The sequence below is a fragment of the Peromyscus leucopus genome, chromosome 22, assembly GCF_004664715.2.
Source record: "Peromyscus leucopus breed LL Stock chromosome 22, UCI_PerLeu_2.1, whole genome shotgun sequence".
Classification (NCBI taxonomy): Eukaryota; Metazoa; Chordata; class Mammalia; order Rodentia; family Cricetidae; genus Peromyscus; species Peromyscus leucopus.
Window position 1 is genome coordinate 88,349 of NC_051081.1, and position 17,760 is coordinate 106,108.

A 17,760-nucleotide genomic window follows, 5' to 3' on the forward strand; every position below is an offset into this window, starting at 1 on the left:
TCAACTGCTGACAGTATGATGTCCAAATGGGATAAGCAGAACACAAAAGATAGGACTGCTGAACTTTGCCTAGACAACGTAGGAAGGCCCTTTAGAGAATGCTGCTTCACAGAGGAGTCTGTCAGATATGCTAGGCCTGTATGGAGAAGATGATGCCCCAACATTGCAGAGGAACCCTGGGTGACTGTCCAGGCAGCCAGCTGTTTCTGTCATTTCTCACATTTTTTGGAAGTTGCTTGTTTGTACTTCCTGCTTACTTAGGTAATATTATTTCCTTCTCTGGTCTGTGAGGGAGTTGAAGACTAGATAGTTATAGTTTTCCTTATTGAGAAATTTAGAAGATACTAAAGAGGTGTAAAGTGTATAAGTTTGAAAGACATCAAAAGATAGTTTTGGGTTGGTAATACAAATTAGGATAGAAAGTGAATTAGGTGCAACATTTAAGACTCACCAAAATAGGATAGATGATGGAGTATTTTCTCTGAATTCACCAAATGTTTATGAACTGGACATTGTTAATGTAATTCTTGACTGTATATATTGTATATACTTCTTGTACTTATTGTATATAATTTTTATATTAGTTATGTAGAGAGCACTTATCCTGGTTCCAGGGTAGGAATAATCACTCTTAATGCAGACTTGGTATAACACTCATTTATCACACAGTAGGATTACAAGCAATATTTATCCCATCTTCCAAATGGAAGCAGGAGTACCTCTCTGGGTGTACAGGTCCGGACTCGCCACATCTGTCCCTCTGGATCTTGGGTCAGCCTTCCTCCGGTCAGCCACGTCTGCACTGGGGACAGGATCTCACATCTCTAGTGGAGGAGAGTCGTCTCACGCGAGGGCCTGATGACCTCTGTTGGTCGGGTCTGCAGCTTTGTCTTTTATATTCTTTTCTGGCTAGGTTTCTAGTTTTATGCCTACTTCCACCCATAGCTTATAGCTTATCACTATTCCATTTGTGGTTTACTTACATCATTCTATTGCTTATCACTCCTGACCAGGGTTGTTCACCCTAGGCCTTACATGTTCCTTACAAGCTATAACCTCCTTTTATTATTTTAGACAATAAAAGGGGAATGTGGTGATATATTGTATACCCTAATAAAATCTGCCTGAAGATCAGAGAATAGAACAAACCACTAGATTAGACATAGAGGCCAGGCAGTGGTGACACACACCATTAATCCTCGCACTTGGCAGGCAGAGATCCGTCTGGATCTCTGTGAGTTCAAAGCCACCCAGGACTACATTGACTCAGTCTAGGAGAGAAACAGAGGCAGGCAGTGGTAGCACACACCTTTAATCCCAGTACTTGGCAATCACATGCCTTCAATCCCAGCGCTTGAGATCTCACACCTTTAATCCCAGTATTTGGAAAGCACACACACATGCCATTAATCCCAGCACTAGGAAGGAAGTGATGGCTGGGTAGAGAAAGGTATATAAGGTCTGAGGAGACAGAAACTAAAGGCTTTTTCAGCTGTACCCCTTTTGGCAGAGGACTCAGAGACATTCAGTCAGCGGATTCGTGGAGTTGTCGAGGTGAGATGTGGCTGTGGCTTGTTCCTTTGTCTCTCTGATCTTTCAGCATTTACCCTAATATCTGGCTTGGGGTTTTTTATTAAAAGACCTACCTCAAATTCGAGTTACACATATCTATTAGGGAATATTATTTTAAGGTATGTTGCTTTTGTTTATGTTGCATTTGTTTAACTCTGTGAAGTTGTGTTATGGAAGTTGTGTTGTTATGAAGTTGTGTTATGAAAGCCATGAAATAAGAAATGATGAAAGGAATACAGAAATAGAGAAAGGTAAAAGCCCAAAAGAAAAACCAAGATGGGATGATTCAAGTTAAGTAAAGCTGGCTAGAAACAAGCCAAGCTAAGACAGGACATTTATAATTAAGAATAAGCCTTTGTGCATGATTCATTTGGGAGCTGGGTGATGGGGCCACCAAAAGAAAACAATAACAACACAAGTCATTCATTGTTGCCCAAACTCTAGGACCTTAGGAGGCCCTCATTTTTGTCCTCGGACTTTGCAATTCCTTCCTGGAGATAGAACATCCCAGAACTTGCTCTAAAGAAGCAGAAAGGGTAGGAGCTGACAGAATTCTCAGGCTCCCACCTCTCTCCAGGGCCTTGGTCAGCACTGAAGGGTCAGAGGGGACCCAGGGCTGCCCAGGCACCCTCTGTGGCTGTGGGCAGAGGCTGCCATGAGCATCCACAAGCCCAGGCTTCAGGAAGGCAGAGATGAGCTCCAATGCGGTCCTCCATCCTGGCGTTTCCCAGCACAGTCTGGTTCCTATGGAGACGCCCAGAGTGGAACCAAGCTGAGCTGGGCTTCCCGCCATGCGCCAGGCTCTAGCCTCAGACTAAATTAAGTCGTCCCGGTGGGGGAGGTGGAAAGAGAGGGATCTAAAATGAGCCGGGTGAGTCAGCACTGGGGGCCTGAGGGGGATGCAGCCAGCCCACCAAGGTCCCATTCAGTGAGGGGGGGCCACGTAGCAGCTCCGTCTGACAGAGGTTTATTAATAGACATCAGGCTTTCTGTAATTTAAGAGAAGTGACCATCCCACTCCATGCCAGGAGCTCCCCTGGTTCAGAGAGACACACATGTCCCCAGCAGGACCCAGGGTCCCCTAGGGCAGAGTCACCTGAGTGCAGAAGACTAATCTGTGGGTGAGACAGTGAGCAGTAGCCACTGTGAAGCCCACAGGCTGCGGCAAACCACCTGCCCTCACTACCCCTCTGCAAGCAGAGGCGGCTGCCCTGAGCACCTGCCTGGTCCAGATGGCTGGTGGACAGTGGGATACTCCCACCAGGGGCAAGCCCAGAATGAGGACCAGTGAAGGGCCAAATGGCAGAGCCAGCCACCATCTGGTCTGGGTGGGATTCTGGAGCTGTAGGCTACAACTTCATATTGGCCACTAGGGCCTCAGCTTCAGGAAAACTCATGGCTCGTTTAGATTAAAACTCACTTGTTACTCTTGGGGCTGAGCTGCTGGGAGCATGCCCAGCTTCTGGTAAAAGGAAGAAGAGAGGCCTGTGAGACAGAGGGAACATTTAACCCCTCAGCTACCATCAGTGAGTGCTAAACTCCTGACTACCTCAGCCCCAGGCCAGCTAACCCGCCCCCTGCCCTACAAGGCTGATCTTTGATGTCAACTTGACTTAGCTAAGGAAGAGAAAGCTTCAGTTGAGGAAATGTCTCCACCAGATTGGTCTCAAGGCAAGTCTGTGGGAGCATTTTCTTGATTGATGATTGACGTAGGGGTTCAGCTCACTGGAGGAGGTGTCACTCTGGGAAGGTGATCCCGGTGTATATATCTCCAGGTTCCTGCTTCAGTTCCTGCACTGACTTCCCTCGATAGAGGACTGTAACCTGTAAGCCAAATGCACCCTTTCTTCTCCAAACTGCTTTTTGTTATGGTGTTTTATCTCCCTTCCCTCCCTAAGCTGCTTTTTGTTATGGTGACTGGGTGAGAGGAGAATGGTGGGAGGATGGTGGAGAATGATGAAGGATGGTGGAGGATGATGGGGGATGGTAGAGGATGGTGGAGGATGATGAAGGATGGTGGAGGATGGTGGAGGATGATAGAGAATAGTGGAGGATGATGGAGAATGATGGAGGATGTAGAGGATGATGGAAGATGGTGATAAGAGGATGGTGGAGGATGGTGGAGGAAGACGGAGGATATTGGAAGATGGTGATAAGAGGATGATGGAGGATGGTGAAGGATGATGGAGGATGGTGGAGAATGATGGAGGATGTAGAGGATGATGGAGGATGGTGGAGGATGACAGAGGATATTGGAAGATGGTGATAAGAGGATGATGGAGGATGACAGAGGATATTGGAAGATGGTGATAAGAGGATGATGGAGGATGGTGGAGGATGATGGATGATGGTGGAGGATGGTGGAGGATGATGGATGATGATGGAGGATGGTGGAGGATGGTGGAGGATGTAGAGGATGATAGAGGATGGTGATAGGAGAATGGTGGAGGATCCAGATAGTGTGGAGAAAAGACGGGAAGGTAGTGGCAGGTTGAGGGTGAGATTATGGGATGGATTTTGAAGTATGTGACGGGATCAGTCAGTGGACACCTTCCACATGGGGCTGTATTAGTTTACTGTTGCTTTGATAAAATATCCTAACAAGGGGCTGGAGAGACAGCTCAGCATTAAGGGTACAGGCTGCTCTTGCAGAGGACCCAGGTCAAGTTCCCAGCACCCACATCGTAGCTCACAGTCACCTATAACTCCAGTTCCAGAGGATCCAATGCCTCCTCTGGCCTCTGTTGACACTATAAATACACGGTACATAGACATATATGAAAGCAAAATACCCATACACATAAAATAAAAAAATGAAGAAAATAGTAAAACACCCTGATGAAAACAAATTAAAGGAGAAAGGGTTTATTTTTACTCAGCATTTGGTGGAGCATAGTCCATCCTGGCAGGGAAATCATGGCAGCCGGAGCAGCTGCTAGCCACATTGTATCCAGTCAGGAAACAGAGTGATGAATGCTGGGACTCAGCTCACTTTCTCCCTCCCCACCCCACTCCCACCCTTCCCAGAGACAGGGTTTTCTCTGCATAGCCCTGGCTGTCCCGGTACTCACTCTGTAGACCAGGCTGTCCTCGAACTCACAGAGATCCGCCTGCCTCTGCCTCTGAGAGCTGAGATTAAAGGCGTGCCCTACTACATCCAACTCACACTGCTCCCTTTTATTCAGGCCAGGACAGTCGCCATTCACATTTAGGTGGGCCTTCCTACCTCAATTAACCTAATCTGCACTGTCCCTCACAAGCGGGGCTAGAGGCTATCTACTAGAGAAGTATCAGTCACACCTCTTGTCTACTTGACGGCTAAACTTATCACCTTGAAGTCCCAACCTTCCTCCCCTTCTCCCCAGAGTCTCATGACTGGCTCATAATGTTGAATGCATCCCATCCAATTTCAAGGGTCACCTATAGACCTTAACAGTTCTAACACTTTCAGAAAGTCCAAGATATCCCTAATTGTGAAGGCCTCTAAAATCAAACACATTGCATCCTACCAATACACAACAGCACACAATAAACATTTCCATTCCCAACACGAAACAATATGGCAAGTATCTACCAGACCAAAGTAAGAAGAAAACCCAGCATGCAAACACCAAGTCCCCCAGCCCCATGTCTGGCATCCGTGGTTTAGAACCCTCTGGGCTCCAGAGGGTTTGGGTAGCCCACTCCTCCAGCTCTGCCACCAAAGCTCGCGCAGCTTTCCCTGGGGCTCACCCCACGCCACGCCTACAGCTCCCCTACACTGGTGTTCTATGGTCCCAGCACCTACTCCTCCCGGGGTCTCTGCTGAAACATAGAGTTTGCTTTCACTCACAGCGGCCTCTCAAAGCCTTGCAGAGACTCCAGCCCTGCCTCCCATTGCCTGGCTCAGCGGAGCAAGGTGTAGGACTCCATAACCCCTCCATCCTGCATCTTTTATACCTGGAAAACTGGACCTCCTGGGTGATGCTGCCAAGTTCAAGTCCAGCCTGGTCTGCAGAGTGACTTCCAGGACAGCCAGGGCTCCACAGAGAAATAAAATAAATAAAAATTAAAAAAAAAAAAAAAAGAGGCTGGGCAGTGGTGGTTTACACCTTTAATCCCAGCACTCAGGAGGCAGAGGCAGGTGGATCTCTGTGAGTTCGAGGACAGCCTGGTCCACAAAGTGAGATCCAGGAACAGGCACCAAAACTATGCAAAGAAACCTTGCCTCAAAAAAAAAAAAGTTTCTGTTTGTCCTGTCAAAGTCATTGAAAGTTTAGGTTTCTGTTTGTAACTAAGATCCTGTTTGTCCTGTGCAGGTTGAGGGTTCTGTTTGCAGTCAAAGGATAGGTTCCTGTTTGTCCTGTGTTTCTTAGTTTTTTTTTTTTTTCTGTTTCTTAGGTCTGACAGAAACTATCGCAACCCGGTTCCATGATTCCTCCCCCTCCCTCTTCCTTCCCTCTCATTGTACCTTTCTACCAATGTGGAACTGCCAACCCTCTCCCTCTGTGAACTCCTTATCTCTCCTACAAGGACCCCAAGAGACCAGCAGGGACTGCTCTCTCAAGTCCCAACAGGGTGACGCAGCCGGCTGGCCAGTCCCAGTGAGCCCCAAAATACGGTTTGCTTCAGTTGGACAACCGTAGACTTGGCCTTTTCTCCTCCTGATTCTCTGGGTTAACAGCGGGAGCAGCAACAGAGTAGCAACTCCTGGGCCTCCTCACAGACCTCGGGTGTTGAGTTTCCTCTGCCCGGGAGCCTGGCAACCTCGCTGCAAACTCTGCACCCCTCATCAGACAACGCCAGCCCCACCCCATCTCTGCCCCATGCCATCTCTGTCCTGCCCCACAGACATCTGGCCGTGGGCCGGGGGTGGAGGGTTCCTACCAAAATATCCCCAAAACCATTGCCTGGGCTGGCAAGATGGCTAAAGACTTGCACCCAAGTCTGACAACCTGAGTTTGATCCCAGGGACGCACATGGTAGAAGGAGAGAACCGACTCCCATGGGTTGTCCTCTGACCTCCTCATACACACACACACACACACATGCACACATGCACACACACATGCACACGCACACATACAGGAGCACACACACAAACACAAGTATATAAACATTCACACACATATACACACACTCAATAAATACATAAATATTTAAAAAACCTGTTTTGAGACAGGGTTTCATTATGTACCCCAGACTAGCCTAGAACTTGCTGCGTAGACCAGCCTGGCCTCAAACTCATAGAGATCCACTTGCCTCTGCCTCCCGTGTAAAATAATAATTGTTAGGTTTCAAACCCAGGACAAAAGGCTAAGGTGCCCATTAACATATCAAAGCAGACCTGGCCTCCAGGTTCTCCCAGCATCCCTCAGTCCCTACCTGTAACAGGACCCTTCTGGCTGGCATACCCAGTCCCTACCCTAAATTCTCCAGCCCAGGGCTAGGCTGCCCTTCCTTATATAATCCAGCCACTCTGGTGACCCTGCCCTCTCCCTCCCTGTCCCCCACCCCTCACATGTGCTGTGGGATGTTCTGCATGGCAAGTGTGTTGCTCTGATTGGTCAATAAATAAAACACTGATTGGCCAGTGACTAGGCGGGACTAACAGAGAGGAGAAAAGAAAGAACAGGAAGGTAGAAGGAGTCACTGCCAGCCGCCACCATGACAAGCAGAATGTGAAGATGCCGGTAAGCTACGAGCCATGTGGCAAGGTATAGATTTGTGGAAATGGATTAATTTAAGCTATAAGAACAGTTAGCAAGAAGTCTGCCACGGCCATACAGTTTGTAAGCAACATAAGTCTCTGTGTGGGACTGGCAGGTGACAGAGATTTGTCCTGACTGTGGGACTGGCAGGTGACAGAGATTTGTCCTGACTGTGGGCCAGGCAGGAAAACTCTAGCTACACCCATGGCTCAGGGTCACGCCCACTTTGGACTCTCCCAGATGTTCCGGCCTCTGGCTATGTCTTCCTTTCATCTGCAATAAACCTCCTCCTCCACCATACGTAGAAGCCAGCATGTCCTTCCTTTTTATTTCTCTTTTCATTCATCTGGCACCCAAACCCAGGAAACCTAACAATAATGATATAATAATAATAATCTAATTAAAAAACAAAAAAACCTTATACCCAGAACAAAGTGCATGAATCCCAGGCTTGTCCCCGTTCAGGACGCAACCCTTGACACACATCTCCCTTTCCTGTCCCCTCCCCATCCAGGAGGCCCCTAGTCTCGCCCTCGATGGTAGCACAGCCATGTCCTGACTGGAACACCAGACTGAGCAGGAGCTCAGGCACACGGGGGGGGGGGGGGGGGGGGGAGGAAGGATGCACCCTGTTGTCACCTCCCCTTGGGGAATATGACATATCCCAAGTTGAGAGAGGGTTTGGGATGTCATCTGGGACACTAGCCCAGGGATACGAGTCATCACAGGATCCTACCTTCTACTAGAGACTCGGGAGCCAGATTTGAGTACCAACTAAAGAATGCTGAGCACCTTCTACATGCAGAGAAGGCATTGAGTGTTTGCCGTGTGCAGCCAGCACGCACTGAGCGCTCACAGCTCGCAGCAAGTTGTATCATGTGGCCGGTAGTCCACATGTCTTAACCTCATTCCCTTCTCAGGTTAAAAAAAATCCAAAGCTTGGAAAGGGACAAAAACATCCCTGCTGCCTTCTTGTTATACCCTAGATCAAAGCTCTCTTAGTGTGGTATGACTTGGCATGGAGTGGCATTTGAGTTCTGGGGCAAGGGAGTCTGATCAGATCAAGACTGATTACCTGAGGCCTAAAGCCCTCCCCAAAGTCCTCAACCAAGACCCCCAGTAGACTTCACAGGCCCCCTCCCAGGAGTCAGGCCCAGCCCTCCCTCCCTCCCTCCCAATGGGAGAGGCTGGTTCCCACCCGGGCCCTCCAGAGAGCAGAACCAGTATCATGTGTCAGGCTCCGCCCCTCCTACATCACCATCTCGGCTGGATGCAGGGTGCTGGAGAGGCAACGGAGTCACAGGAAAGGGGCAACCTGCCCGGATGCAAACCAAGGTTGCACAGGAGCAGCCCTGAACCTGAACCCTAACTTCAGCGGCCCTAAGGGCAGTGGCTGATACCCACTGTAAAGTGAGTCGGCAGGTGGCCAGCTCACAGACCACACCCTGGAAACACCCAAGTCTTCATTGCTTTGCAGCCGTCAACTCCAGCAGCTTGAAACCCAAAGTCAGTTGAGCTGGCTGAGGGCCCTCCCACTGGGAGAGCACCGAAGGAAGCAGAGGGGGGACAGGAGGGGGGGGACAGGGTGTGTGTGTGGGGAGGGGACAACCTGCAATTACCACCTAATACGATTGTGTTAATTACCACTGCAGAGTATGAGGACTGAGCAGCGAGCCCAAGGTTTCTCTAGACCACACACACACATGCACACCACTACTACACACACACACACACACATACATACACACCACATATACCACTACACACACACACCACACATACATACACACCACATATACCACTACCCCCCCACACCACACATACACACACATACCACACACATACACATACACCACTAACACACTCACATACACACACACACACACACACACACACACACACACACACACACACACACAGGCTTTCCAAGCTAATCATGCTCAGCTGGAACCCCATACTCAAGTGGAAAATAGAAGCTTGAACTGGGGCATGGAGATGAAGGGAGGCCCCTCAAGCAGCCATAGCACCCCATTCCAGTGAGTGGGCTTTGGGGGGTCAAGTGAGGCTCAAGAGATCCTGGAAAGCTTGGGAGAGGATCAGCGAGGGCATACAGGGCATCAGCGAGACAGCAGAGCCTGGGGGCTTCCTGGTCCCTTCCACAAATCTCGGGCAGGACACTTGCGCCCTCTTCATTTCCTCCCAGCTCTGAAGTGTCCACAGCCCAGGCTTCTGGAGCTGCATCCGTTGTCTGCTTCTTCCTGGGACTTCCCAGGACAGGGACCTCACCCCTCAGTCATGAGGCTTACTGATCCAGTGTTCAGGCTGGAGCACAAAAGAGACTTAGCCCCTTTCCAAACTGGAAGAATGCCCAGCCATGGACTTTAGGCACAGCTGGACCCAGAGAGCCAACATGGACGTAACCCTCACCCTCAGTTCCGCTTCCCCTACGCTGGTCCCCTCTGAAGAAGGCACATCAGCTGTGAGTGGAATCCTCTAAGAGGCTTCTGCCTCTGAGGACCTGGCTGTCCACGGCATCTTCAAGGCAGGACGGCTCAGGTGGAAGCCACGTTGGCAGGGGTGTGTGCTGACACTCACATCTGCCTTTACCATTGCCACAGACCATATGGGGTCTGAGAACCATGAGGACCACAAGGCAAAGAGAAATTCTCCTGGGATTCCTGTCGACGGGCAACGCTGGACACTGTCCACGCTCCCTCGTGTGTCCTCCTGGGCAGCAGGAGGCAGAGTGGGGACCAGGCTCAAAGGGGCTCTCGGCTTCAGGCAGAGGGATGGGGATGGGGATGCAGGACCTGTGCTTTGACCTGGGGTCGCCACTGCCAGACACAGGGTGAACCATGGAAATAAGGGGCACACTCACATTACATACAGACACAGGTAAACGCACACAAACACACGAGTGTACAAACCGAGACAGGGATGTGTTCAGAGCCACACAGGGTATCAGGGTGACACACAGAACACTTGCTTCTGAGCGATGACGTAGCTCTGGAATGGCACACAGGTGGCCTAGGAGAAGCCTCCGGCAGCACATCCCAGGACCTCAGTGGTGCTGCTCATCTGCCCACTGGCAGCAGCGGCTGCTGGCAACTCCAAGGCAGGAGGATCCCAGTGTCAGCAAGCGGACTTCTGTCCTGGGCAGTGAGCTAAACTGGCTAGTCCCGGGCAGAGAGGGACATGGGGCCCTGTCCCGGGCAGAGGGGGACATGGGGCCCTGTCCCGGGCAGAGAGGGACATGGGGCCCTGTCCCGGGCAGAGGGGGACATGGGGTCCTGTCCTGGGCAGAGGGGGACATGGGGCCCTGTCCCGGGCAGAGGGGACATGGGATCCTGTCCCGGGCAGAGGGGGACATGGGGCCCTGTCCCGGGCAGAGAGGGACATGGGGCCCTGTCCTGGGTCAGAGGGACACAGAGGTCCTATCTTAGGTCAGAGGGACACAGGGGTCCTATCCTAGGGCCAGAAGGACATGAGGTCCTTAGTGGGGATCAGAGAGGTCACAGGGCCTTGGGTGGACACCGGAAGGTGAGCCCTGTCCTGGAAGTCTAGGAGACTTTCAGTCCGTGGGACACCCAGCCTGGGTTCTACTTGGTTCTCTCCTGTAGCCGAGGACCGACCAGGCCAGCCCTCCCCACGTGGTCACAGACTTCCCATATTCCTTCCTCCAATGTTGTAACTCATGCCCAGGATGGCAGAGGGCCACAGGCCACAGTATGGCAGCTCTAATCCTTAGCATGGGTCCCTCCCACCCACAGGGCAGAGGTTAGGAACCCACGATGACCAGAGAGGCCAGCAAGGTGACGAGGGATGGTGTGATAATGGGGGCAGAGGGACCTTCTCTCTCCAGTCTGCTGCCCATCTAAGGCATCCCTACCTGGCACCCTGGGTGTCCTGTACATGGGTTCATGAAGAATGGTGACTCCCAGGGACCAGATGATCCTATCCCAACTCTGGTGACAGACACATGGCCATGCAGTGACTCACTGCAGAGAAAACCCTGGTCCAGCTGAGAGGCCCCAAAGGGCTTCCTGTAGGAAGTGCCTACTGCAGGGCCAGCAGCCTCCAGACCTGCCTCAGAGTCTCACTGGGCCAGACAGGGGCAGGCCAGTTCCTGGTTTAGGTGACTGACAGTCGCCGAAGAGTCCCCTAGTGGGCAGGACCTAGGGAGGAAATGGAGACAGCTCTCTGGGGACTGCACAGCCTGACTACGCTCCACTCCCAACCTCAACCAGACAGCTGGGCTCTCAGCAGAATCCATGGGCCTCCAGCACCTCATGAGAGATCAGCAACGTCCTTTCTGCAGGCTGCTGTGAGGAAGGGCTGTGTTGATGGATGCAGTTGAGGACAGAGCCCAGCATTCGGATCCGTGAGTCCCCCATCACACAGGCTGGGCCTCCCTCCCTCTTCTGTCCAGTCCCAAGCAACAGAGAGTAGGTGTATGAGAAGAAAGGTCTTCCTCACCCGAGGCTCCCCTCCCTGCCCGCCATCCACAGTGAACCGCCTGTTGTTATTAAACACAAAGCGAGCAGACCTGCACCCCCGCACTCCCAAACACCTTTACTGCACTAAAAACGGCATTATAAACAAACACATTTGGGGGAGGCGTCTTCAAGATTCACACACAGTCAACTGCAAACACAGAGATATCAAACAGTATAGAAAACAGGACCCCACGAGGGAGAGGGGATGGGAGACAAAATAGCAGGGGATCCATGGGTACCTCTGTCTATCCCGACTGACCAGGTCCTGGGTGCTGCCCAGTTCCAGAGACAGTGGGGACCAGGCATAGGGAGTAGTCAACTCCAAGGTGCCACTCGGCGGGCTGCGCCTCCAGGGCCCCTAAGGAATCAGCTCCCATGCCCTTCTCTAGAGGGACTTGGGCTTTTGGAGTTTGAAGATAGCAAAAGAGGAAGGATACGGGACCCTCCCTGGTCCATCAGTGCCCAACAGACAGTCCATTCTGTTCTGAGCCAGAGTCCGTGCAAAACACAGTAGCCATTCAGGGAGCCGTGAATCCCACCCCAGGGGGGTTTCCCGGGCAGGGAAACCACTCACAGCCCAGCCCCATTCCTCCACCCACCGCCGCAGCCTATTTACACTCGGGAGCGAAGGGCATCCTGGGAAGGCAGCTTGTCTGCAGCCTGCAGGACGCGGAGGGAGTCAGAGGCTTGAGGCCGAAGCTCTGGGTTACAGGGGGCTCTGATTGGCCAGCAGGAGTGGGGAGAAGCCTGTGCCAAGGAGCCAAGAGCCAGGAGACACTGCCTCCCTCCGCTCGAGTGCCTGCGCCCCGGCCTTCCAGTCTCCCCAGCTCCAGCCAGAAGGCCAAGCCCTCCTGTGGCTCTGGATGGAACCCCAGCCCCAGAACCTGAGAGGCTGGGTCGACCTGAAGCCAGCCTGGCCAAGGAAGATGACCTCCCACAGACTGGGGGGTGTCACAGAGGGGTTCTCAGAGCGTCTGAGCAGAGAGTATAGCAACCAGACTGTGAGGGAAATCACCCCGGTGCAGCGAAGGGGGGGAAAAAACAAGGCCAGCCCCTCAGGGAACTCAGCTCGGGGTCCCAGCTGCCTTAGGTACCCGGGATCCTGGGACCCCACAGCTCTAGATGGAAGGGTCAGGCAGTTATCACAGGGGGTGGAGGGGGAGGGATGCCGGCCAGCAGAGCAGTGCTTGGCGCCTGCAGCCCATCTTCTCCCAGGAAAAGAGCGATCCACGAAGAGAGAGAGACCCAGGGAACCACAGGGCCACAGGCCCCGCCCACCCCTCCCCCCAGCTGAGCTGAGTGCGGAGGGGGAGGAGCCGGTGACCTCACAGAAAGGGCAGCAGCGAGGTCAGTGGCAGTTCCTCCTCCCCCAGGAGTGTGTCCCGCTTGAGGCTGCTACCCTTATTGACCACCTTGATCCTGAGGGCCAGCTTGCGCACGCTGGCCGGGCCCAGGCCGTCAAAGAAGAAGTCCTCGTTGAAGATGGGGTGGCGGCTGTTTTTGATGATGGTGCTCCGCTGCTTCTGCAGCTTCCCGGGCACCAGGCACAGCCCCACGCAGCAGTTGATGCTCCGGGCGTCACAAGGCCGGTCATACAGGCCCTCGGCCGCCAGCAGGCGCACACGCAGGCGGGCCTGAGCCGCCTCGTACTCGGCCAGCAGCCTCACGCTGCCCCTGGTGCCCATCCGCACTGTGTGCTCTCCACGTGGTGCCTGGCCAGACTCGGGGCCTGGTTCCGGGGTGGCCCTGCGGGTCAAGCGGCGACGGACCCCTGGGCTAGTGTCTGGGGTGCTGTCGTCGGCAGACAGGGAGCCATGGCGGCCCACCGAGTGCTTCAGCTGGCTCACCTTGGCTTGGCTGTCCTGGGCGAAGCCCTTAAGCAGCGACACAGAGCGAGAGAGCAAAGGGGACCCGAAGGGGGAGGACTCAGCAGAGGACCCCGTGTCGCTTTCCCCACCACTGAAGTAGCGGCTAGGGCTCATCAGGGCCCCCCCAGCCTCCCGGGACCCCCCATCACCCCCGTTGGCCTTGGCACCTGCTCGCCGGCGCCCGGCACCGGGGGAGCCCACCTGGGCGAGGGCCCCGTGCTCACTGTGGAAAAGGGACTCCTTGCGTCGGGTGTGGGGGCTCTCGGCCAGGGTGGCAAAGCCATAGGATGTCTGGGCCTTGGGCACAGAGGGCAGTGACATGGCCCCCTGGGCCTGGGGGTCGGCGTTGGTGGCCTCCTCGGCGGTCCAGTCCTCCGCGCTCTCTATCTGAATCACGTGTCGTGTGGCCGCCTTCAGCAGGCTCCTGCTCTCCGAGGCCAGCTTGACAGGCAGCCGGGGGCTCCGCGGGGCTCGGCGGGGCCCCGGTGAGGCCAGGTTCTGCTCCGAGGTGGACGGGCCCAGGTCTGCCTGCCCCTCGGCCTCGGCGGGGCCTGAGGGCAGCTTGGGGGGGATGAAGAAGTCGGGGATCTTGTCCGGCGTCAGCACGTTGCTGTATAGAGGGCCCTTGGAGGCCTTGTCCCCAGCCTCACCACCCACCCCTCGGCTGGCTCCGTTGTCCCCGGACCCTCGAAGCCGTTCCAAGAACCACATGTTGGTTTTTCTCATGAGGGCAACAGGCAAAGACCAGGGGGTCTGAGAAAAGAAATAGGGGTCAGGGGTGACAGCTGAGCTCAAAGGTCACCTGTCAGCGCTGTCAGAGGTGGGACCTGTGTGCATGGGTCACCTGTTAGGGTCACCAAAAGGCCGGCATGTGTGCCCAGGGGTCAACTGATTATCAGAACTGTCGGAGGCTAGCACTTGTACACCGGGTGGGGGGGGGGTCATCTGCCAGGGCCCCATGGGGTTGACACCTGGTTCAGGGGTCACCACCTGTCAGGGTCGCGGCCAGCGTAATGCAGGGTCACGCTGAGCGCTTGAGGCGCCCTGAGTAGTGTCAGCCTCCCTCCCACGCCAGCGGGGCCCAGCCTGCATCCCGCGCACCTACCCACCCACCTGAAGAGCTCGGGGTCCCCCCAGGAACCACAGGCCTGAGCTGTCCCGGCCCCGCCCCCAGCAGCCACCCACCTGTGGCTTCGCTCAGCTGCGGCGCCTTGCGTGGGGGGAGGAGGAGGCGGCGGCCCTGGGCCCCCCGCGCGGCGAGCTGACCGCGCCCCCGGCTTTCCGTGAGCGGGGTCTGGGCACCGCGGAGCGCGCGGGGCTCACCTGCCGCGGGCTGCAGCGACTCCGGAACGCGGGGCTCGGCTGCGGGCCCGGCGCAGCTGCGAGCGAGGCGGCAGCGCAGTGGCCAGCTCTGCGCTCGGCGCGGGAAACCGCCCACCAAGCCGTATTCCTCCGAATGCGGCCGCGCGCCCGCGTCCCCGCAATCCGCGAGGGGCGGGGCCTCCCGGAACTGGCGGGGGGGGGGGGAGAGACCGCGGGGGTGGGGTTCCTAATATAAATAGGGCGGGGTCTGCATGTGGGACCCGGCCTAGGAGATGGTCCCTTATTAGGGCTGGGGGCGGGGTCGGATGATGGGCGTGGCTCCTGGCTAAAATGGGGTGGGATCTGAAGAAGGGGCGGGGCTGGCCGGAGTGGCAGGACTTTGTCGGTCGGGGCCCGGGGGCGGGGCCGGTAGCATTGGACCAATTGCCTGGCACAAGGAGGGAGCGCTGAGAGGGTTAGGGGAACCCACTGGTACAGGCCAGGGGCGGATCCAGCTGTGTGGGACCGGTCTTGGGCTCTGGGCAGGGTCTCCTGATACCAACTTGTATGGCTTGTGATCCTGAGCAGGACCCCACAGTACTGATCCGGGCCTCCTGGCACTAGACTGAGTGGAGTACAGACTGGATGGAGAGCTGGGGGGTGGGGCTGGCGACACTGGACCCTGCTGAGGCTAGCTGTACCACTTCCGGTCCGGGCACCGCCCCTCATCTCTGGGGAGCATAGCAGGCCCCTTCCCTAGCCAGCGGCACTTCATCCAATAATAATAGTAATAATGATTGGAATTGGGAACTGAGTCCCAATCAGCTTCTAAATGACCTTCTCCATCTCGGGTTCCCATGGCCACCCGGCAGGGAGTCGTGCTCAGCGAGAGGTGACAGTTTCTCTCTAGAAGGACCTACCCAGAGGGAGGCCTGCTCACCTCTAACTGGGTTTCCACAGCTCAGTGTTAGGTCTTGACGGGATGCACCTTCCATGGGCCTACATTTATCTGGGACTCATCTATGGCCAAATGACCCAAACGCTGGGGACAATCTGATGGTCATCCTGATGCCCAGTGAGACAGGTGCCCACAGAGCAACACACAGGTGAATGGTACTGTAGGCGTGTGGCTCTCCATGACACAACTATAGCAAGCCGCCGTGGTGGCGCACGCCTTTAATCCCAGCACTCGGGAGGCAGAGGCAGGCAGAGCTCTGTGAGTTCAAGGCCAGCCTGGGCTACAGGGTGAGATCCAGGACAGCCAGGGCTACACAGTGAGACCCTGTCTCAAACTAACACAACAAAAACTGCAACATGAGAATGGAAGAAACTGGCATCGGTCACGGCCGATGAAGAGGCACACAGTCCCTGGGAACCAGGCTGCCTCAGTCTGCTCAGCTGGAGCTTGAATCTTATGGCCATACACACTTCCTGCTGTGTATCATCAGGCAAGCTTCCAAACCTCTGTCCCTCTGCCACCTCAGTGACTCCACCGGCCACATTTGTCCACTGCTGAGGGTCCCAGAGAGCCTGAGAGATGATGGTTAGAATTTTCTCCCAGGCCTTCTGCAGGCGAGCAAGTGTCTTAGCCAAGGATGCGGACTCAGGCGGCAAAGAGCTCCAGAGGCTGGCTCCAAAAGCTGAGCCCGGCTGCTGTCCCCTGCACCCTGTTTACATTTGGAAGCGTGGAAAGGGAAGCCCATGGGGAAAGGTACCTGGAAGTGGGTCTCCACTCCACCCTGTTGGCCCCCGTGGACCCCACCCTGCAGGGAAGGAGCCCAGCCCTTCCAGCTGGCAGATGGCAAACAGGAGCCTCTTGGTCAACAAAGCCGTCTGCCTCTGTCAGCAGAAGCACTGACAGGCAGGTGTGGCCAACCCCCTCGTATCTGGGACTCGGGCTGGGTTCACGCTGGGGAGAGCTCCTGGAGTAGGAGGTATCGATCTAGCTTCTTCCTGCGGTCCTGGATCGTGACACCTCCTGCCGTGTGACCTCAGCCCCCAGGGCCAGTGGGAGGGGCATTTCCCAGGGGTCTGTGTGGCATTCTGCTCCTGTCTGGGGCTGGAGAGACGGCTCAGTGCTTCAGAGAACTTGGCTCTCATCGCGGAGCCAGGTTCAGTTTCTAGTACCCATATGGTGCTCACACACATGCACACACACACACACACACACACACACACACACATGGACGAAACATTCATACACATAAAATACAATGCGATGCTATAGAACTAAGATGCGGGGCTCAAGACCCAGTGCCAACCCTTGTGCCCACACAGCTCTAGCAAGAGAAGTCTCCCCTCAGATCACAGAGGCCTGACTGCTCCTGCTCCTGTTCACGTCCAGACATGTGCCGTGCTTGGCAGGCCACAGGGAGCTAGGCCTCCCGTCCCTGTGTAAGGGGCTTATGGGCACTTCAGAGGAAGAGAGCCCCAGAATTCGAACTCAGAACTCCACTACACCCATCCTGAGATCCCTCGGGGCAGATGTTAATTGAGTAGTTGAAGGTGGGAAAGGTAGGGCTGGGGGTGGAATCCCCCCAGGGCCAAGCACATGGGCTTCCTGGAGAATTGAACCTGAGTCCTGGATAGGAGAAGGGTTGGCTGGCCACATAAGCCTCTCTTTACCAGCGGCTCAGCTCAGCGATCAGGTAGATGACGGAACCTGGCAGCTCCGCCATCCTGTCACCCTCACCACGTGTGGGTCTTCGGTGAGTCACTAGGATCCATCTCCTGGCCTGCACAGTGAGGTCTGGAGTCCCTAAACTCAGGCAGGTGTGAGGACATGTCCTGAGGGGCACCAGACACAGGACTTCAGAGAGGACAGGGGACTGG

At 54.9% G+C, this 17,760-nt stretch overlaps 1 protein-coding gene across 2 annotated transcripts; it reads right to left on the minus strand.

The window, feature by feature from the left end:
- Positions 1 to 11,813: 11,813 nt before the first annotated feature.
- C2cd4c (C2 calcium dependent domain containing 4C) lies at positions 11,814 to 15,067 on the minus strand. 2 transcript variants are annotated; one of them, XM_028858604.2, is made up of 2 exons: positions 14,950 to 15,067; positions 11,814 to 14,379 (listed from the first exon to the last, which is right to left on the minus strand). In XM_028858604.2, exon 2 carries the CDS (start codon positions 14,350 to 14,352, stop codon positions 13,084 to 13,086), a length of 1,269 nt encoding a protein of 422 aa, XP_028714437.1. In that variant the 5' UTR covers positions 14,353 to 14,379; positions 14,950 to 15,067; the 3' UTR covers positions 11,814 to 13,083. The 2 variants fall into 2 exon arrangements, with proteins under 2 accessions (XP_028714437.1, XP_028714436.1); XM_028858603.2 differs by having other exon boundaries at positions 14,812 to 15,067.
- Between the last annotated feature and the right edge of the window lie 2,693 nt (positions 15,068 to 17,760).